This window comes from Aythya ferina, assembly GCF_964211825.1.
Source record: "Aythya ferina genome assembly, chromosome: 4".
In the NCBI taxonomy this organism is placed as follows: Eukaryota; Metazoa; Chordata; class Aves; order Anseriformes; family Anatidae; genus Aythya; species Aythya ferina.
Genome location: NC_140300.1, coordinates 35077345 through 35100439, shown reverse-complemented (window position 1 = coordinate 35100439; position 23095 = coordinate 35077345). Strand labels below are relative to the sequence as shown.

The 23095-nt window shown below is 36.0% G+C and overlaps 1 protein-coding gene and 1 long non-coding RNA gene across 2 annotated transcripts in view; one reads left to right on the top strand and one right to left on the bottom strand.

Annotated features, from left to right (window-relative positions):
* The window catches only part of FAT4 (FAT atypical cadherin 4), a 142315-nt gene that overhangs the window by 5949 nt on the left and 113271 nt on the right, over window positions 1-23095 (bottom strand). Inside the window, exons 10-16 of the mRNA XM_084518475.1 lie at window positions 15199-15303; window positions 13688-13995; window positions 10252-10337; window positions 8689-8868; window positions 7690-7814; window positions 6352-6569; window positions 1625-1886 (exon numbers count right to left, since the gene is read on the bottom strand). Coding sequence (XP_084374601.1) covers window positions 1625-1886; window positions 6352-6569; window positions 7690-7814; window positions 8689-8868; window positions 10252-10337; window positions 13688-13995; window positions 15199-15303 — 1284 coding nt within the window. The remainder of the gene's footprint in view (window positions 1-1624; window positions 1887-6351; window positions 6570-7689; window positions 7815-8688; window positions 8869-10251; window positions 10338-13687; window positions 13996-15198; window positions 15304-23095) is intronic.
* LOC311436439 lies at window positions 17572-20506 on the top strand. The gene is made up of 3 exons (XR_014692852.1): window positions 17572-18460; window positions 19485-19586; window positions 20409-20506. It is a non-coding gene; the product is annotated as an uncharacterized lncRNA (long non-coding RNA).

The following is a 23095-nucleotide window of genomic DNA, read 5'->3' as shown; positions in this document are numbered from 1 at the left end:
TCAAAGGATGTTGTTTTAAAATTTGAATGCTTTCTGATGTCAGAAATGAAATATGAGTGGGCATCAACGTCAAGTAAGCTTTACTCAGAGATGCAAGTCATATAGTGTAAAGGGACATGAAAGTCCAAAGACATTTTTGTAAGCAAGTATGTTATTTCTGTATTACTTCCATTTTGAAAGAGCTGTATTTTATTTCAGCATTACTTATATTTTCATTTTCTCCTGTTTTCACATTCCCAAATAAAGAGGAAATTGAGGATTTAGGTTCACTTTGGAGACCAAGCAAAATGGAGGATTAGCTTGCCTCGTGCTTGGTGGTCCCTTTCAGCAGTGACATGACACACAGCAACTGGGATTTTGTCAGGTCTACCCAGGTTTGAAAACATTGGATATCCCAGCTTCACAGCCCTGGAATCATCATCCATGTATGTTTTTGTCTGCCTTTAACAGTGCTTCAGATATTTTTGACCATCTGAGTTCATGCAGAGTTTTATGTCTCCCCCTTGTAAATCCTTGGTATGTCGTACACATTGTAATCCAGTATTAAAAAAAAACACATCATATGAATATGAGATTTTGGATTATACTATCATAGTGGAAGGCAGACAATCATAACTTGTCTGCTGCTGCATTAGACAGTGAGAACTTAGTGTCCTCAATTTTCTTTGTTCCAGCTTTCTTAAAAGCCTCTTTGGCTTTTCCATGCATACACTGCTCATAAAACATACATGTAAAAAGGGTAAAGGTAAGCATAGCATTCATATGATTTCATACCGCATTTCAAAACAGTTCACAATACACAAATGTGAAGTGTGAATTTGCAGCTTTCAAAGGTACTTTATCTGGTCGCATTTCTTATAGTCAGGACAATCTTTTAATATAAAAAACTTTGTGAAACCTATGCCTGCATTGTCTGGAATATCTCACAGTTTCTAACTAAAATCACTTCCATCTTTACTTATTACTGGGGGAATAATATCAAATATATGTTATCTACATCTTTTGCCAGGGTCTAAGACAGTTGCTTTAACTCTTAAGGGAGACTGATTTACTGATTTTACAGCTAGATGCTGGTCAGAGGGTGGTTCTTTATTGTCCTTGGTTTCTGTTGCTCAGAAATAAATCCTATTCTTCATCTGACAGCAGGAAGTTGGAGTTTCAGAAAATATTTTAATCATATTAATAACAGGCTAAATCCTGCAGTATTTACCAAACCCCTACAGAGACAAAGTTCTCATTTAGAATTTTTGCCTCAGTAGGTTTGCCTTGATTTTCCAGATTCTGACCCAGGTAGAGAATGGGTCCTTTCTTCTCCATTAACATAACAAAATCATTACAACTCATTTGCAGACAAGCAAGCAAACCCTAACCCTGCCTCCAACAAGATCTGCAGATGGAATGCCGTCTTTTCAAAATAACAAGGCTGCAGTGTATATTAAAGGAAGAAAAATTTGCAATCCTTACTCATTCGAATTGCAATTTTCCTGGCAAAGTGTGAAAGTATATTAGTTACTGATAAAGAATTACAGTACTTTCTGCAACCTTTAAGCAAATAGACACCCTTTGTCTGCTCAAACATGCTCATGTGCACTATATTTAAAAAAAAAATAAATAATAATAATACCTGCAACTGCGCTCTTGAAAGGTTGGCTTGGTGGGATTCCTCCCAAAGAAAGGGTAAGAACATTTAGTCCACCAAAATCCTGCGTGGTATGGAGGATGTCTCGGCTATGAGTCTTGTCGACCGACAGGATAGTGATAGAGCCGTTCTTCTCAATGAGTACAGAATGCCACTGGCCATCCGCAGTGTACACTTCTGGGATATTTCTCTCCACTTTCCCAGCAATTCCAGCATCAGATACATAATGCACTTTCCCACTTTTAATCTGGTCAGCAAAAAAGCAAAAGGCATAATTTTAAAAGATATTTACAGACTACTTTTTGCCCCCATATACACATAAGCAACGTAATGCCTACTCAGTACAGTTACACATGGCTTTGGTTGTAGTGAGAAGCTTGGTTGTATTTTTCCCCAAACAACCATTTTGTATTAAAAATGCATTAGTTATTTAGCACTAAAAATTTGGCTGCAATTAATTTCATTACTGCATCTGTAGAAAACTTAGAATTGCCATCCACTCATTCTTTAGCTACTCTCGTAAGAGGAAAACCTATTGAGAACCCAGCTGTTGGGCATGCGCATGACAAAACATTTTAACCAATTAAAGACAAACTCTTCCTTCTCCATCAATGCAAGTGAAGAAAATGCTCTACAGAATGAACAGATGCTGTTCTTGTCCCAAAAGCTTGCATCTAGTTCTCATTATGACACAATAGGAATATGTATGTCAGGATTTGAGCAAGATTCCAATTTCCTAACTGTTTGCTGCTAACTTGCATTTTGCAGAAAAATATTTGTATTTTAAAAATCTTTCTAAAGAGTTGTAAAGTCTATTATTTTGTGTGCATTTTCAAATGGTGCTTCCTCAGGCAAACTGATTTTAAACTTGTGAGCTATTAGAAAAAAATATATATTATTATATATCTGTGAATTTTTTTTTTTGCTTTTTCGTTGCAAATAATGCCACACTTGTGTGGCAGGATTTTAAACCTCTTATCAGTTCAGTATTAAACGATCCCAAAATGAGATTTAAGATAAAGGAGTGAAAAAAAACAGGTTTCTCAAATACTGTCTAAGAGTTGGGCTTGTCAGCTGACCTCCTAAGGGCTGTACAAACTTGTAAGCTTTATACAAGCTCATAAGGTGGCTCTGGAACCTGTTGCAGATTTTCTTCCATGTGCATCTCTGTTACTCTGCACATTGCTCATACGTGTTAGATAAGACAACTCCTTTCCTTTCTGTGTTCCTTGCTGTGATCTGCAACAGGAGCGTGCAGAACGTGCACATGCATTGTCCAGGAGAGGTCAGAGACACTGGTTTGTTGAAAGCCTTGCATGCTTTGTTCCAGGAAAAATAATGTTCACCTGGGAAGAACTGTGAGGTGACACACCGACTACAAGAATGCTGTTCCATCTTCCAGAAACTGTTAAATGCTCTGGATTTAATTCTTTAGTGATGCAACCTTTGTTCATACAGATCAGCTTTAAGATGGATGTAAGACCACGCTCATGTCCTGGCAGCAGCCTGTGCTGAATGTACCTAGCACGTATTCCATTTGGATCACGAAAAGCAATGGTTAATATGTGCACACACTGTGCTTATACCTGCCATAATTTAGTTTATTTGAAGATGGACTATTTGGGAACTCACTAATAAAATTCCCTCTCAAAGACAAGATGCTTTTTGGTATTCGCAAACAGAGGTGGCAGACATCTAAACTATCACACAGCCCAAAGAAAACCCTGTATTTGGAAACGCAGTCACACAGATGATCATTACATATTAAATACCATTTGTCACAATCGTAAGTATTTATAAAAAGACTAATTGGGAAGAATATATACATATATTTATGTTTGCAACCTTTCATTGGTTTGTTAGTTTTATTTTGTCTTTTATGCTCCATGAAGTACTGCATTGTGTTTTGGTCTTTATGTAAACAAAAAGGAAAACACCATATCAGACAATATCCTCTACGCTTACAGAAGGACTAAGCACAGACTTGTATCTTCTAATTCCACATCAGAGAAGAATTGTATTACTATTTACCTGTTAACAACTGATAATTTCAATACTGATTTATGACTTTAAAGTGCTATTTCTGCATTCATGTGACTAATGTTCATAAATATTATAGCAGTGGTATTTACAAAATAAAATTTCCAGACACAAGACCGGTCCATGACTTCTTTGACCAGGAGAAAATAAGGGATGTTCTTCTTGGTTCCTTGAGTTACAAAGTATTTCTAAATTTGAAACAAATGCTGATGCTGACAATGTCAAATAATACTCATTTCTAGGTTTTATTTAAATGGCTGTGTAACTGGTAAGTAGGCTATAATGAAGAGCCACTAAAGAGAACATATTTCTAACTATAAGAATGATTCAACTTTACTAATATTCTGAATCTCCTTTACTGAGCAAATTGCTTCTTATTTGTCTTAACTCTGAGCACTAGCCTTTACAGATTTATAGCCCATTGGATAAGATATTGTTGAAATGAGCTATGTTCTGATTTATTTCTGCAACTCACTATGTGCATATGTTAGCATATATAGGCAATGTGTAATCCACATTCTCTACTCATACAATTCATAGATCTAGCGGTACATTATGTGAATCCAATCTGATTTTAGATGAGATTTTCAGCTAAAACAAGACAGGTAATTTCACTTTTAACCAGATGTATTTTTGCCCTTATTTCTAATTGAATTAGTTGTAGTGCGCATTATTTGTTAGAAAATATGCTGTGACAAAGAGCTTTACTAATAAAGAAACCCCTGCCTTTTTCCTTTTTGTGTTTTTTTGAGAAGCACTTTCCATATGAATTTGACTATTGTTTAATTTAATCTACTAGTTTTTTCATTTTTCCAAGATTAAGAAGCCCTTTATATCATAAATAAGACCCTTTTTCTCCAGGTTTAGGGTTTTTTTAGAGGGAGGTTACATCCATCATTTAATGAATTGCAATGCTTGCAATCTCAGTGGGTCTAATTTGTTACCATTTCTCTAATTTTATCCCAATCCCAGCTGTACCAAACTCAACTGACTACAGATGAAAAACATGAAGGCATGGAGGTAGTCACAGAGCGTATAGCTTTTCTCTAGCACAATTTTATAATAAAAACACATGCAGGTTTTCTCTGAACGCTTACACTTTCGATAACAAGCATATTAAAATACTCCAAAATCAGGTTAAGAAACTGTCTGTTTTGAAGCTTGATGAAAAAGTTATAAACAGAAGTTCCTAAAACTCATCTTCTGCACTGGGAGTATATCGAGATGCAAGGGAGACCTACGTATGTCTGGATTTGCTGACATACTGGGCCACCACCACGGGAAGCCCTGGGTGTGAGCAGTGGTGCAAGAGCTGCACTGTACTAACTACAGCGAAACAGACCTTCTGTTTTATTAGCTAGCATCATCTGGGAACTTTTTGGCAACAGGCGGTACACTGAAGTTACCTCTCTTTCCTTAAAGGACTGCATCTGTTACTAGGCGAACCTCTGCTCTTTGCCTTTGTGCAGCTGGGTCTGGGACTTGACACTCTCCACTTGCTTGTATAACTACACCACTATTAACAATAATAAGAGTGTTTGCATAAACACACCACTAGTGCTGTCGGCCAGGAAAGGCAACTCTCTTTTTCTCTCTCTTGTTTTTTGTTTTGTTTTTAATTAAAGCTTGAGAGCTGACATTGCAAAATCTACTACAGAGAAAAAAAGGTAGTATTTGTGTTCTTTATTTTTACTCCAGAACACAAAATAATTAGATCTTATCAGCTAATATGACTGTGGCAAAAACTTCCTATCAAATGACATGGTAAAAGCATATGCCAGTGAACTACAGGAGACTTGCTTCTTAAAAGCAGACAGTGTGACAGAAATGCTCTGTACCTCTGATCAGCACAGGATTTGGGCAGGTGGACAATATCAATGGGGCTGAAGCTTAGAAAGTGTGAATTTCTGTATGAGTTTCTTTAAAAGTCAGGGAAAAAAACTTGGAAAGCATTACAGCAGTCAAGGAAACTTGGAGCTTACACCAACCCAATAAAGGGGCTTGCCAACATCGCTGCTGTACTCATTTAGAGTTATGAGTAAATGGACTGAGTCATAGCCAGGAACTGAACCATCTCTTTCTCTTGAGAAAGGTAACTTCTGCAGCAATAAACTCTTGGGAAAGAAAACCGTGTGGCATTTGAAGCATTAATTCAGCTACGTATCTCAAAATAATCTGATATTGACATCGCTCTGTGGGTAACCTCATGAATTCAAGTTATCCCTTACTTCCTAGTTTGATAAGCATGAGCCACATTAGTAGGAATTCATGAAAACTTTTTGGCAATTGTTTTTTAGCTTAAGGAGGGTCTGGGTTCGAGGCCTGAAAAATCAGAAGATAAAAGGCCAATAATGAAATTATTTGATCTGTAGAGTGTAACTTAATGATGATAACAAATATGGCAATATGTACCATTCCTGCTGCCTTAAAACAGTCACTATTTGGAGTCTGGACAAAACTGATTAGATACAAAGCCATCAAGATCTTCTGATACCTTGGCAAATAGCAAGGGAATTGTTGAGAAGATTAATGATACTGGAGCAGTGCCTAGCTTTAGTTAAAGACCTAGTATTTTAGAAAGGAAACAGCAAGAGTAATGGAAAAATGTGATTTTGATCACTATGCACAAGGCAGTCCAATCAAATCAAACTCAACATTAGCTGTAATCTTACCTTCACAGTAGTGAAGTTGCTGCTTTCCTGGATGTGAACTAAAATCCCATTTTCACTTCTTGTCCTGAATTTCACTTCCAAGCGGTCCACATTCATGGGTCGTGGGCTGGCGCCTCTAGCACTGTGTCTCATCATGTATTCACGCTTCTTATTTGGGCTCATGTGGTAGTCAAGTCGTCCTTTGCCTTCCAGCGATAAGGCAGTGTCGGCAGTAATATCTGGGACAAGGACAGGGAAACACTGAGTGTGCAGCTCATTGTAGCTATAGTACAGTGATCATCTTCCTGATAACAACCATTTTCTTCAGGGAGGAGATCAAGTTCAGAGCAGGTCAGTGGGGAGAGCAGGAGTGAATGGCAATTTCACCCCCTCTATTCTTTGGCTTGAACCAGAATGTGTGTTTGAGAGTGGGAGTGTGCTAGTAATTTACTGCTGGTATCAGTCAATAGTAAATTAAAACTCACTAGGGAACAAGTGAGGGAGTAGGGAAAAAAATTTGGCTCTTGGAACTGTAATTCCTTCCCAGGGATGTTACTATTTCCATTACTGCAAGCAGGGTTTCATGATATATTGAACTCTAAGCTCTTCAGGGCAGAGATAATGACTTTCTATTTGTGGTGGCATAAAATGAATAAAAAATGGCAGAGCATTGACTACCAAATGCTGTTAAAATTATGGTAAAATTATTTTGTAAACTGGCACAATAAAAGCATATAAATCAGCTAAACAATAATGGGACATGTAAGAAAACAAAGCCCAGCTGTTATATTACAACTACATGGAAATAAATCACTTTGCTCTCCTAGACAATCCTGTACTGATTTACAGACCTATCCATACTGAAGTTAATAATCCCATTGCATTTACTTACATTTGCTATACTTCCATGCATATAATCTGACAGTCATTTGATAAAAAGGCCTACAGTTCAGAGGAGCCATAAGCACGTGTACATAGTGTTTATGCAAAGGGAAGACTTCTCCCTTACCCTCTTACCTCCCTACAATAAACAAATCTCTCCCTACGGGATAGCTTTATTTTGATTAGTGATTACACCCTATTGGAAGCAGTAGTTTTAAATGAGTGCAAGTTACCTGAAATGTGATATACAGACATGGAAACATAATATACGCAACTTGATATTTTTAACTCATGAAAGGACAATAGTTCGTTGTGGAATTTTCCTTCATAATTATTTAAGAGGCAGGCATGTTACTTGTTTTCATTATTTCATAAAATTCATTACCCTGTGCCCCTGAAAAAAAACTCTTAATAGCAATCAGTTCAACCATATAGTTAGGTGTAGATTAAAAAGAAAGAGTGAAACCCTCTCCATACATTTTTCACAGTGCTTTCCCGTCAGTCCATCTTTGCAGTGGCACTGCTGCCATGACCAGTGATCAACGCACGTGCCACCATGTTGGCAAGGGCTAGTTGTACAAGCACCTTCTAACCGGGGACATCTGAAACAAATCAGAGAAGAAGATACTGAAGTACCTGCATACAAACAAGCAGAGCAAGTGTGCTGGAAAGGGTCATGTATTTGAATGATATTCTCTTTCTTTCCCCCAGAGGTGCAAAAACTGAGAGGCTTTTCTCCTCGGACAGCTGATGTTTCTAAACAGATCACAACTTTCAGCATCCAGTTATAACAGAAAGGGAAAGAAATTTAGAGACGGTAAAATTCCTATCTTCCATTACGCAAGAGATGAATGAACTCTTTTAGGTGCTTTTTACACTGCAGACTTCCGGAGACTTCATATCACAAAGAACAGTGCAAACTTGGGGGTCAAAAGAGGAAGGGTGAGCCAGTGAATTTGGATGTAAGACTGACATTATTGCTACAACTGTGGCTTTGAATAGTGAGATGGAAAAACAATAGAATCAAATAGTTGATCATTTCTGAAAGACCACTCAGAGGATATGAGGGAAATTCAGTGATACTTGAGAGGCAAAGTGATAGAACAGACATTGTGAATTAAAAAGAAATAAGAGGGAGTAGAGGTTCAGTAAACTATATGAGACTGTCAAAACCAGGTGGAATTTATAAAGAAATCCAATAACAGGGCTACTCGATTTCAGCCTGCAAAGCAACACTAATAATAATCAGCAACAGAAATGTAATGATGTTGCTTTTTTGAAGTTTCTATAATCTTTTGTGAATTTTTCATCCAAATTCAATTTCTTCCTAAATTTTTCACACCTTATAATAAAGTCTACAGCCATTTTTTTTACAAGAAATATCTAGCGGTGTTTGAATGGAATAGTGCCTGGTTTTCATGCTGGCTTTCTATATCGTAAATGCTGTCTATCTGATACCATATATAGCAGACGTACTGATCTAAGATTCCTTGAGCTGCCAAAGCCTGGCTGGGCTCCAGGGGACGTCCGTTGACTGCAAACTCCATTATACAGCCCACGAAATCATGGCTTTCCACCTGTCCTCTCCTTTGAAGGATGGGGTCAACTGACCTGATGCCACCAACAGTAACTCGATTTGGTTGTACATCAAGAGTCCTATAAAAGAGGCAGAAAGAAAAGTTTAGCAATAACAGACGTAAGATAGCAATGACAACAAGGGAGCTGTAACTATTAGCTAAGGTCTGTGGCTGAAGTTCCACTTCCAAAATTTGCATTTTATCTTTAGGAGGGGAAACAGATGTCTCTATGACATTTAAATTCACACTCAGTTATCGAATGTCAAAATTTCTATTCACTTGACTAAGCAGTGTGCTTGAAAACAAAATGAATAACGATTTTCACTCAATTATGGTTTAAATTATAGATGATATTTAAGCAGCTGGAAGATGGATTCATTATTTTACAAATATATAACTGTTTTGCTAGTGAGGAAGCCACCTGTGTCACCAAATATGATTGTGACTACTGTAAGAAATTTGCAACAATGGCTGGGATTAAATTTTTTGCAACCTGTAAAGAGGATCTAAATAAGTGAAGTGCTTCTGAAAAAGGAGCTTCTGAGTTAGCTACGGTAAATAACAACAACAGCAATGTTTGCTTTCTGTACTGGCTGATGTTTAAGAAATGAAAGTTATAAAAAAAGAAATCTGGAAAGTACTAAAAAAAAATGTCAAAGTTATATATATATATATATATATATAAAGAAAAAAGTAATCAGGTAATGCTATTTCTTACACCTTCATGAGAAATTATAGGTATATTTTTTAAAAAAGAAGACCCAAAATGAACAACACCAGAGTGAAATATAGGTGCTACTACAGTAATAGCATTTTGAGTCTAAGACTGTTCTGGCAAGATAGTTAGGGTTGCAAAAGTAAAAGTGGAGTAGGTTTTGTTAAATATTTGTAGTACTAAATATTGTAGAATTTCAAACTAAGAGCAGCAATGTATATTTAAAAGCAATTTCATTATAATGAATAAATTTATGTTTTACTCTCTAATTAAGATTTACAAGTTATCAGTAATTACAAATGCCTGATATTCTGATCTGTTAATTTTGTCTGGATTCTGATGTGAAATCTCATACCATTAGGCAAAACGTCTTACCCCCATTTATATCACAGCTTGGACTACCCACAGCTTCTTATGTGGGCTTTTTATGTGTGCCCACAGCCTGGGGACAGAGATGGAGTAGAGAATTGAGAATTTTTGATTAAACTCCTTGTAATGAATAAATCCCATGCACATGGGAATGTGGCCCGAGCTGGCAACCAGCAAGACACATAGAAAATATAAATTGCTTCTACAATGATGGGAGGCATTTCAGACCTTTGCACACCTCCTGAAGGTATGAAGCTTAGGCATCTATCCCTTCCCAGAGACTAAGCTAAGGGCATGTATATTATTCCAAACTTCTGATTTTAGAGTGTGATTTTTCATTTTACAGAACTAAACCCCACAAAATGAAGAATTATTTACCAGTCAGTGGAAACAGCCACATTGCTAACAGTGCAATAGCCTGGCTCCTGATCCTCAGAGCAGGAATCCACTGTCAGTGATGCTGCCTGCAAAAGCCACACACAAATATGTTGTTTATTGCAAGGGTGTAGTTCCCAATCACATTAAATGTTTATGATTAAATATATTATATCAAGAACTTGGCTAGAACAAGCACTTGAGCACAAGAGCACTTGTATATTACCATGTCACTCAGGATCACAAGGTGCTTTGGAAACACTGACCAACTCCATTCTGCATCACCACAGGGAATACTAAGATGTGGATACTAGTGGAGGAGTTAAGTGACTAGGTCATACAGAGAGAGTTAAACACAAAATTTTAGTTTTGGATTTCTTCTCATTTGCTTGCTTTATTCCTTGAAGCTGCAGTTATTTTGGCTCATACAGTACCCCACTCCTGATCTTAACAGAGAGCTGCTCCCTCTAAACACAAAGGGCATTCTTTCAGGGGCTTGACCATGATACTATACATATTGATCCTGAACTTAACAAAAATGTGCCTTACAAGAGCTAGGAGTACAAATACTAGGATCACTGGTTAAAATAATAACCGAAGTGGACCACACTGATAACAGTGAAACGTGCAAATACTGCTTGGTGAGCAGGACCAAGCTTACATTCAAAAAAGTGCTGGACATCATCGGCACTGAGAGCAGTCTTCCTCTTTAACTTATTATTGTCTCAAAGCTGTCAATCCCAAGAGAATGGAATGTTTTTTACCAGTCATTTACACTCAAGCCAATCATGGCACTTTTAATTGTAATTTCTGTACTAAGAGCCTAACCAAAGCTTTCACTAAAATCATGAAATAACTCCTGTTAATTTAAAAAGGAGTTTTTATTATATTCCTTATTTAGTAAAGAAATTTCCTCATGGTGATTTATTAATAACAGATGCACTGCAAAAAAAAAAAACCCTGAAGGTTAGTTATTCCTTAAATCAAATTTTTCAAAAAAATAAACATAATCTCCAAGTTGTACATATCGGCTTCTCACATTTCCACTAGATGTGTGGTACAGTTTTATGGCAAATTTAAATCAAACATTACTTTTTTAAATGCCTGGGTTCCTATTTTGGTTTAGGTTACTCCACAGGAGCTGAGCAAACAGCAATAGCTATCAGTATGCCATTATTGTGCAATGCCTTTTTCTCCTGCCTGCAATGAAGTTTACTAACAACGTCTTGCGGGAATCCCAACAGATTCTCCATGCTATTTCCAAATACATATCGCAAGCTGACGCATTGTATTGACCAAATGCATTCATAGCTCTCAGCCCTAAATCATGTTCTGCAGTATGCCTAAATTGTTCAATTTGCTTTTTTTTTAATGAAAGCTTATCTTGAATTTCTTTCCATACATAATAAGCAAACTGCTTCTGAGAAATGTCAGTCTGCAGTTCCAAAGCAGATTATGTGCCCGGTATAAATGGAACAATTCATAGAAAGAATAATAAGCTGACTGGTCTGTATGCCATCATACGCATACATATTTTCCTTCAGAGCTTCAACAACAAAAAATGAAATGAGTTTTTTGTTCTTAGCTCAATCAGTGTAATCTCCCTAACTCACATCGCTATGCACTGTGAAAGCCAAGCTGCAACCCCAGCTGAAGAGCTAGATATTTGAGAATATATTTTACTTGGACCAGAGTTCATACAATTTATTTTCTAATGTTAGTCAAATGTTCCTGCTTGTTACTTAAGCATTACTCTACGGTTACCTTGCTGCATTATGAGACTTTCTATCCTGTCACTCTGCAATATCTCAGGACTGACAACTTAATGATTTTACCAGTTTCCGATAAAATCCCACTGTGCTGTAGGAAACGACAGATCTGGAACCCTGATGGGGGGCTACTTTATACTGTTTTGGACACCTGGGAGACATTCTTCCTGAAGCAGAAATATCTAAGACAAAGGTGATTCTACTTGCATACTGTGTTTGTAAACAGCTGACATTAATGGGATGGTTTAAACTTAAAAATCACATAGAAGTATAGGTTGTCTTAAATGCTTGCTTTCAGTCTGAAACATTTATAACTGAAATTTTCTTTAAATAGTCTTTTTCATGTTCTCTCTTCTTCTGTAGTCTATCCCTCTGGCATATCCAAGTAAAGTAAAATATTTTTTCTGCTTGATTTTTTTTTTCTTAAGTGTATTTCATTTATTTGTTGCAATTTTTAAGGTGGGCTTCTACGCTTAGCCATGTCAATCATATTGATAGATATACCACATTAATGTAGTTGCTAAAATGTGAATCTGGTGCCTTTCAAGATTTAAGTGCATCTTTGCATCTTTGAGTATAACCATTTGGAAGCTGAGAGGCAAATTATTAATTATCTGATATTAAGGTACGTTAAAACAACATCATAACTCAACATCACAATTATCTTTCATCTTATTTGGATATATAATTTTGTCTTGAAATATAAAACAAAATCTGAGCTCCGACCATATATTATTCTTATGTGACTTTAATTTCAAACATGGGGAGAATATGAGATTCCATATATGTTGGCCATATCTGCTTGAAAAGGGAGCTGTTGGGCAAGAGCTACTGATTATGGATGACAAATATATTTTGTTTCATTTCTAACTCAAACACTGTGGAGTCAAAAAGCTTGGCTTGAACTCAAGGAGCATTTGGTTTATGTTCTGCTTTGGAAATATTAAAAATTAGAAAAGAATAGAAAATATTTAATGGAAAAAAACAAAGGCAGGCGAAGGGTCAAGGTACCAGACATCTGGCAATCGATTGTTCCTGTTCAGTTTTGGGCAAAATTCATTCCCTCTGGGAGGACTGGAGGGAAGTAATTCCCTTATTTTCTCTCAGAAAAACCCTCACAACGTAACAACTTTGAAATCTTTGCATTTATTTTACAGAGTTTAAAGACAGAAAGAAAAATAAAAAAGGTTTTTAGTCTGATGAGATTTGCAAAATTTCTGAACTAGCTTAAGGAGGTCAGAGATGGAATTTTATGTTTGCCTGTTTCTACTATCCAAAGGGTAAGGTAATTTTAAGGGCTTTTGTAGTTACTATAGTTAATTAGTTTTCCCTAATATAATTCCTGTAATCTGCATCAGTTAATTAGCCTCACGTGCAGTAATTTACTTCATTAATTATTCCTGGTTCTCGTCTTTCACATTTAGAATCCAGGGCATTGCACATGTTTTTTTAATTATTTTTTATTATCATGATACTAAACAAACCATTATAGGCCTTTGAGTCAGTTGGAGTAAGACAGAAATGAGGGATTTTTATTTTTATTTTTTCCCCAAAGTTGGAGGTTCTGCTGGTAAATGCAACATTACTAATTTTATGTTCCTCTGAGTTCATGTGGAAGCCAAAGTGACTTGGCTGAACTTGTCTTAAATACCCATTTTAGCATTTCTTACCATTCCAGCCCTCCGGGCAATAACTGTGTGAAATTGTCCATCAGACACCTTCTTAGTCGCGGTAAGCTTGTATGTGCCACTGCCAAGATTGTAGGAGAATCTCATCCTTCCTTCTGTTATTTCCAGAGCCAGAAATTCTGCCCTCTCTCCAGTTTGGTTATCATAGTTATATAACATTAAGGCATTACTTTTTATAGTGGCAAACTTTATATAGATATAATTGTTGTTTGGATCCATACTGGGAAACTCCATATATGACAGCTCTTCAAATCCATAACTATTCAGTTCACAATGATTCCCAAAAACACCTGCAAAATAAAAAAAATAAAATCTGGTAGCAGCTAGCTTTTTTTTTTTTTTCCTTCCAAGCATACTCCCAGAAACCAAGTATTAATGTGCTCTAGATAGGGTTATAATACACAGGCTTTTTTAAAAGCCTCTAATGTATGATTAAAAATATGCTACCTGAACAGAAAAGTCCTATTACCCATAGGTAGGTGTTGAAGTTTATTTGTTTAAACTTAAAAATTAACTTACAGATGACAACTAAATGTATTGGAAAACAAGATACACTACACTGAGCCTCTATGCTTTCCTAAGAAAGTAAGGGGAAAAAAAAGTTTGATAGCTATATCAAAAGGAGTTATTAATTATCATCAGGCATTTGTTAACCCAAATACAGAAATAAATTTTCAACTTCAGCTGATTTTTCTCTCTGTAGATGTTATATGAACTATTTCTCAATTAACAATTCTAACTTAAGCCATCCATTTCTGATACTTATAATATAAACATATATGTGATAAAAAAGTTATGCCTTCTCAGTGTCTTTGTTGATCTGAATATTTTGGTGCATTTTATATATTTCTTTTCATATCTCTCTGTCACAATTTCCCTTGACTTTTTTTTACTGCAATGACAATGAGAAAATTTATGAATAATAGTTGTATTTATAATGGACTATGACTATAAATTTAGGAAACGAATAAACTCTAAAACATGCAAAACATGGAAAGTAGAATGAAGAAGTTATTCTACATGTTAGTTCAAAACCATATTCAAAGCTATTTATAACATGTATGCTTTTCTATATGAACAATGACAATTCTGGGTGGATTTGCATTCAGAACCAAACTTGCTGCAATTACATCACGATACCTTAAAACATTGATGTTGTTTTATGTCTTTATTGGGTTCATTCCACAAAACAAATCTGGGATAATTAAATTCTAATAATTACTGAACTATTTTGGCAGTACTACATGCTTCTCCAGTTCTCGGCATTGTATACTGGTTTTGGAACTCAAAACTTTATTAACATGCAATAAAGTGAAAGGGCAAGACCTTGTGTGGACTACTAAAGCTGTTCTGGCTGAGTCAAGTTCTCTTACTGTGAACAGGACAGGGATCCATATACACATACCCACCAGTTTCATATAGGTAAACATAAATAGTATGCTTGAGAATTATTAATAGGGGAAGGGAAGATAAAGATGCAAGAGCATACTCACCGAAGGGGCAATGGCAGTAGTACCCCTCCACACTGCTCTGGCAGGACCCACCATTGAAACAGGGGTTGCATTCACAGTAATTGACAGCGGAGTCACAGGTTTTCCCTGTGATCAAGGAACAAAAACAATTTCAAGGTCAGAAGAATCAGGTCAATAGCAAAGCAAGGGTTGTATTAGAATAACGAAAGGAGAGATCATTTGAGGTTTAGGGAGGGATGGAGGGATGGAAACACAGACATTGTCCCAGCCATACTAACCATGTCCCAGGCTAACCAACCAACCGAGAGAAATTTTGAAGTGTTTCACTGTAATTATCTCATATAGGTATTGCATTGCTTTTTATTAACTGGTGTCCATACAAGAGAGATCATGAAATAAAAAGAGATGCTGTACTAAAACAAGAAGTGTTTTTTTTTTTTTTTTTTTTTTTTTTTTTTTCCCTATTGAATGCAATGTACTCAGTGTGAAGGGGATCAAAGGTAAGGACAGCTCTTGCTGGAACCTGTATGAACACAGCAGGGCAAACACAGGCTGCTATTGTACATTATATGATATTTCTTTTTCCTCATCAATTACAACCTCCTTCCTGACTTAGAGGGACCACAGTCCTCTGGAGCTAAAACATGTTACCCTGGATACATGGTCCTTTTCTAAGCAGGCATTGTCACATGTGGTAGATATTATTCACTAGAGAATATACTGAAATCACATAATTCATTTCAACAAGGAAGGGAACCAAGAGAAGAAGTGAAGATTTTAACAGATGCTGAATACTGACAAGGGGATTCTTTGTACAAAACTATGATTTTCTTTGTCTGGAAACATTAACTACAAAAGTGTTTTGTCTTCACTTCTCAGTTTTTCATTGCTCAGTTTTTACCAGTTTGTCAGCACTTCCACTATATGCCAACCTTGGTACCTGCCTTACTTTCTGCCTGTACTCCCAGTCTTCACCACCGATTCAGCAAAAACTTGAAAGCGTTGTCATGTTTTTCATTCTTATTTCTCTGCAAAAATTTGTAAAATCAGACACGCTTTTCTAAATCTCTCCTTGATCTTCATTTAGGCCCACTTAACAAAGGGTAAGACTTCTGTTTGCTTCTTCTTGCACGGATAATGAATTATTTTATTCCTTGCACCATACAAACATAAAGTACGTTTAAGTTAGAAGTAACACATGAACTTGCATAGAGGCTGTCCGTCCTTTTGTGTCACATATATTTTATAATTCTTACATGGCACATGACAGCAATGCACACTGATATGCAGTCCTCAGGCTTTAGAAGATCGCTGGCCTCTAAAATTGAAGAAAAATAGGACTGCGCTATATTAACTCTGCTGGTGTTTTTAGCCTTATCTCCTAATTAGAAATCCTCCTTTTTTCTGTTCTTTTCTGTTTAAGCTAAAGAAGTTTAGAGACTGTTCTTCCGTGTAAGCAGGAGCCCTCCCTGTGTGACTGCAAGCAGGATGGAAACGGAGCGCTGGAGGATTCCTGTGGTTAACATGTAACTTGTAGATTCACCATAAATCCGGGAAACATTTCCAGTGTCTGTATCTAATTATGCTCTGGGGGTATTTATTTGTATTTTGTTGTCTAATGGGCATGACTGAAGGATGAGCTAACTTTTTATGTTAGATTTTTATATTTTCTTTATTTAAAAATCATGACACATAACATTGATCTTTGACTTAGCAAAGAGAACATGTAGCAAAAATGAGGCTGAGATGCTTAAATTAGCTCAATGACGTTTCTTAGTTTTCAGAAGGAAAAATCTAAGCTAATAGGGCTTACTCAGTCTTTTAAATTTTTCCCAAAGTACTCTTCTTTGTATCAGCTCTCTTAAAGCTAGCATACTTGCTGAGTCAGCAACAGACCATGGATGTTTATTTTAGCTGCATATATTTTAACCAGTGAATAACAACATCTTTTTCATATTTAACAATTGTTTGAATAATTCATAAAACTAATAAAAGCGTGTTTGCATTTATTCCAACTGTTTTGACACTGGAGAAGACAAATACTCTGATTAAACAATTCATCAGAGCTATTAAAACTAATATTTATTTAAAATGAAGAAGAAATTTTGGCTATTCTCTGACATTCACTGAAGTGCTAAAGACCTGGGAAAAATGTATCTATTTATATTTGGAATAGTGATCCAGCAAAAGATGTCTCTGAAGTTCACTTTTTGCCTTTAAATGCATGTTAAACATGGTTATTCCAGGAAGCAAGAGTCCTTCCGCCTCTTCAGTCGTATTGGCAGAAGAAAAGTATAATTTGGGACTTCTATCCTGTTTTGTCACTATGGCTGTACCATAGGAGGATTTAAAGTAAATGTCTGATAAAGCAAGATTATTAGAAAAACACGGTAAATAGATTATGGGAGTTTTAAACTAGGAATTGATAAGTAAGTTAGTAGGTAAACAGTACAATATAATGCCACATATGTACCAGAAGAACAACAACTTACTTCTATTCAGTATGTAATTCATTCTCATCCAAAAAGATCCTGGTATGACCACTCAAAGCTCTTTAGACAGCTGTATTTCTTAATATGGCCTTAAGATAATTCTCAGTTATACTTTTTCCTTCAAAATCCCAACTCTCCCGATTTTCTTTTCTTATGTGCATACCTCCAGGTTAACCTTATCAACCAACTGCCTTATGTCAGCTTCTTCTAAAGACAGCTGCTGTTAGAAGGCTTCATTTTCTCTTTTCTTCAAAATCCTGAAGTTCATCAACTCATTCAAATTTCCTTCTACCTTCAGATCTTCAGTCAGTCCCTCCCCAGACTCCTCTGAGACAGAAACTCTGGTTCTTCCTTAAAGGAAAGGTCTCCATATGTCAAGCTGTTATTGGCAGCCTGCATTGGTTAGTCTGCTAGGACTTTCTACATGTATCAATTTCTGTTTTTTGGATAGTCCACCAGTGTTCAAATTGCACCTCCTTACTCTTCCCTTTTAATCTAAACTATGTTCCTCCTATATCCTTATTTTTTCCCACTGTTATCTTTGCCCAGACTTGATTGGTAGAAGTGGATCTTTCTGGATGTCTGAACAAGGACAAAAGCTCTGGAAGTATGGAAAAATTTAGGCTGGAGGGACCCCAGAGGTCATGATGTCCAACCCCCATTTAAAGCAAGGCAACCTTCCAAGTCAGATCAGGTTACTCAGGGCTTTACCCAGCAGGGTTTTTTGCTTGTTTGGCATTTATTCACTGTTGGGATTCCTCCAGGAAAGTTGCTGTGATACTAGTTAAATTGTACTTGGTCCTGCAAACTTCTACTAAATTTCTACTTTGTTGTTGTTGTTGTTGTTTGTTTGTTTGTTCGTTTGTTTTAACACCTTGTTCTTCTAGCTTGTACAGCCATCTAAGGTGTGAACCTGTTGCCCTACCACTTTCAGTTATCTCCCTTGTAGCATGCTATGTTGGCTTTCCAGTATTTTAGTACAAGTACTGTAGAAGATACTCCTGCTTAATATCCTAGAACTCCATTGAACACAACTGTGAACAGTTGATTTGAAAAGTGTACTTATTCAAGTTGGACCTGGTTGCCTATCTCATGAGTTACCAACACAGTAAGGTTAATATAGGTAATAAAGGTTAAGGTTTGGGGGTTTAAATTAAGGTTAAGTTTTGGGGGGGGGGGGGGGTTAATTAAGATTAAAATAGCTTGCGCATCTATTGTTTTTCCTGTTCTGCCTAAGGTATTATGCTTCTATTTAGACACAATTTTTTCTGGAGAGGGAAAAGACAAACAAACAAGCAAGCAAACCAAAAACAACAACAGGACTTTCAGAGAATTATGTTTTTCTTAAGAATTGACAGAAACACTAGTTAATTTGAAATTTCACCCCCACAGATAAAGTAAATCACTCAAGGAACCTTACTGGATTGAAGACAATACGAAACTGGCAGTATGCACACAAGCATCTTCACTTGAACCCAAACTTGAAGTTTTACTACTTTGCAAAAATATGAAGCCAATGATTTTTGCTAAAATCTCATACAGCTAGAGCAGTTTTGGATTATGCAGGTCATTTTCCACAGCAGTCTGCTGATTTAAGGTTTACAACATGAATTTAAGAGTACAGTTCTGATAGACCTTTGTCTCACTAAAGCAATGTGCTTTGAAAAATTATGAGGTTTACAAGTTTTCATGGCTTATGTGAATTAATTTTCTAGAAGTATTTTCACAGAGTTGGATTATTATGCACTTCTCAACTGGGGAATTGTTTCATTAGGACAGCATAAAGAACTAGGCTAATCATATAACCTTTATTAGAATTTCAGGTTATTAAATCCAATGAGGGGAAGGAAATGTCTCAGACAATGTTTTGTGAACCAGAGACCCCAAATCTGAGCCGTCTCGGGAACTCCAGTTCAGGTAAATGAAGTGGTTAGATGAGTTTGGAGATTTGTTCTCAAACAAAGTATCAAAAGAGTCAGGGTATTCATCTTTGTATCACAAAAGCCTTTTTTGAAGAACACGAATTTTAGGATAACACAGGATAATTGATAACGGACTATCATTTATCATCCATCACCTCAAACTGATGATATCACGTGCATGAGCTTATACAAAAATCAAACTTCCTGAGAGCAGGTTTTTTTTTTTTTTAATTAAAAGATGTAGGAGGAACAGATACCAACTGAATGCTCTCGGATTAGATTTCAGCTGATTTGAGAATTTTACTTTTTGTGGTTCTCCATGTCCATCTTTTAAAATGGTTCTGGTATTTTAATCTGGCATTTGAAACAATTTCACAAACCTAAATTCCTTCATCTTAATGAGTCCTGGAAAACAGGAAAAGAAGGGTTCAAAGGAAGGGCAGATAACTACTGTAAATCACAAAGTATATTCCTTCTAGAAAGTGATTATTTTAAAAACAAAACCTGATCATCATTAAGAGATGTAATTATAACAGATTGTTCAAACCCTAGTAATGTTGCTCTGAGGTAATCGCTCTCCATAATCCTATTCAGTGAAATGAACTAAATTACCTTTGCAGTGTGATGAAGTGAAATGCAGCTGACAAAACATAATAAATCAAGTAAAGAAACTCTCAATTTTCAGGTAAGCCATTATAAGGGTCTATAGCTCATGCACTCAAATTTACAGTGAACAAAGTCTGTCTCAGAAAATACTAATTTCTAATTGTATGCAATACCATGTTGTTGATGTTTTTTTTTTGTTTTTTTTTTACAGAACATGGAAATTCAATTATGAGAATATTTTCATTCCAAGAGAAGCAGCAAAGCTATGTATATGATACACTGAATTAAAAATCTGCTATTTTGGCTGTCTCTTTTCTCGTTGAGGCACTCAGGGATTATATTCATAAAGAAACAGTTCCTAGCTTTATTATTACATGCACTATGGCTATCTTTAATCATATATGAATCATGATTAAAATCCCAAACAGCTGTGATTTTTTTCTGTTGGTAGTATGATAATGACATAACATTCTCTCTGACATTCTCAATCTGTATTCTGATATTTGCAGAACCCATTGAATATTAAATTTGCAGCATATCAAATACATTTCTGCAGACATAAGATGTCTAAATATACTGAATATTAATTGTGATCTTATCTAATAAGCTCTACTGATATTCAACTCCAAAGATATTTTGGTTTTTAATTACATAATTTGGCGCCATTTGTTTTCTGTCTTGACCAATTAATCCCAAGACACTTAAATAATTCTTGATTCTGCAATGACCAACTGATTTTAAAAAGATCTGACTCCCAAATATAAACAGCTGCCTCAGTCGTACTCTATTTCAAAATTATTTGTGTTGACAAGTAGTCTAAGGAAGCTCATATCAGATGCCAAATTTAATTCATACCATGAAAGAAATCAAACACTTCAAATTGTAAAAGTCTCTTATCACATTTTCTTAGTTAAAACATCTTTCTTTTTTTTTTTTTTTTTTTTTCTTCAAGTGTTTGTCACATGTAAAGCTTTATTTTTAGCTGACATAAAGGGTGAACATTAAGCTTTAATACCAGAAAAAATGACCTGAACATTTCTTTAATGCTTCAAATTGTAGGCTAGAGGCATATATTACAGTATGCTGCTAGAGTTAATGAAGTGTTTTGCTTAGTTGCAATATCAAACATATGTCCATTTAACCTCTGGTCCTAATGGCCTGAAGAGTTACAGGGGAGAGGCACCCTAGAATTATTTTGCCATGCTCCTGGCAAAATAATTGGATATACTAATACAACATAAAATAAACTCCTGGATCAGTAACTTAATTAGAACTGCTTGACAATTAACAACAATTGCTCCTGGCCTGAGGCTCAGTAGTACGTTTGTAAGGTTCACACAAAAGATCACATCAGCATCCTCTGTATCACGAGACCTTTCACATCGAACACGTATCAACTGCTATAGTTATGCCTTAAATGACATAGTCATGCCTTTGTTTGAAATAGATTAATCTTCTTTGCAATGAAGTAGATGATATCTCCTGTGCTAATCTGATTTAAGAAAAAAGAAAAACAAAACAAAACAAAAACAAAAGCCAATCCCCCGATTGCTGCACTGGTTACAGACAAGTTTTGGGGGCAATGGTGGCAAGCCCAAATATTCACACTGTAATGAGCACAGCTGTTTTAACCTGGGCTACCCCAGGGTATCTGAGATGCAGAAATACACTTTAGAAGAGGTAATGGAAGCTTTATTATATCTTCTCTAGGTAAGCTCTTTAATATGTCTCTAAAAATTGGCCATAATCAACAATTAACATTGTTCAGACCTTTCTTAAAGAACGTACTCAGACAAAAATGTTTTATTTTCTTTTGCTTTTATTTGCTTAGGGTGCTCTAAGCACAATAGAAATGTCTGAATGAGGCAACCCTGTACCTAAATAAAGTTTAATTGTAAATTGTATTTTTTATTTGTGTCTGTTTTCTATGCACACAATGAACAGATTATAGAAAGACCATACTACAACTTGAATTTTATCCAAAGGTTATGCACAAAAAGGCTGAAGCCTTGCAGTAGTACACCCATTTTGCAACTGGAGTGTTTCACTGAAGTAGTGAGACAGGCTAGATGCAACCTTGCACAAAGATCCAACTGCAAAGTCCCTGTCTCTTTTTCGCTTGAGAAACTGTCATTCAGAAATTATAATTACAGACTGGAAGTTCATCCCCTGGTCAAATCTTTTTGAGGGTGATCTGAATTTCTCTTGAAGATCTGTTGACAGAAGAGAGATCTCCACTGACTGCAGTGGGAACCTACGTGCCTCTCCCACAGCCATAGCCACCTGAAGGCTGGTGAGGGGAATACCACCAGAATATATGACAGACTGTATCAGCTTATAAAGTGGTGATTTTCTAGAGAAAGTATATATGATTCACATATCGTAGAAAAGACATTTGATTTTTTTAATGTTTTTTTTTTTTTTTTTCTTGAAAGTGCCTCACATTCAATGCTAATAGCTAAAGTATTGCACAACTTTCTAATACACACAAGAACCACAGATGGAGGAAGACCCAAGCAGACAAAGACTATGCCAGAAAAAAAAACCAAACAATTATGTATATGAACTTAAGTTTACAGGCTACTTGGCATAGGGCTGTTTTCCCAAATTTCACCCTAAGCAATAAATGAAGACTAAGGCTGGAAGGCAGTCATGCTAAAATAATTTCAAGCAGGCAAATTCAGCGGGCCAAAGTTCTGATGGTATAATTACTCATGACAACCAAGTAGTTTTCTTCTGCTAGAAAAGGACTTACTGTATTTTCATCCAACCCCTAACACTATATATGTTACAGTGACTTTAGTGGTTTAAGATAATTTGCAATCTCAATCTGTTGATACTTATCTTAAAATAACTGAAAGCATCCAGAACCCTTACATGAGGAGCCAGGAATTTAAT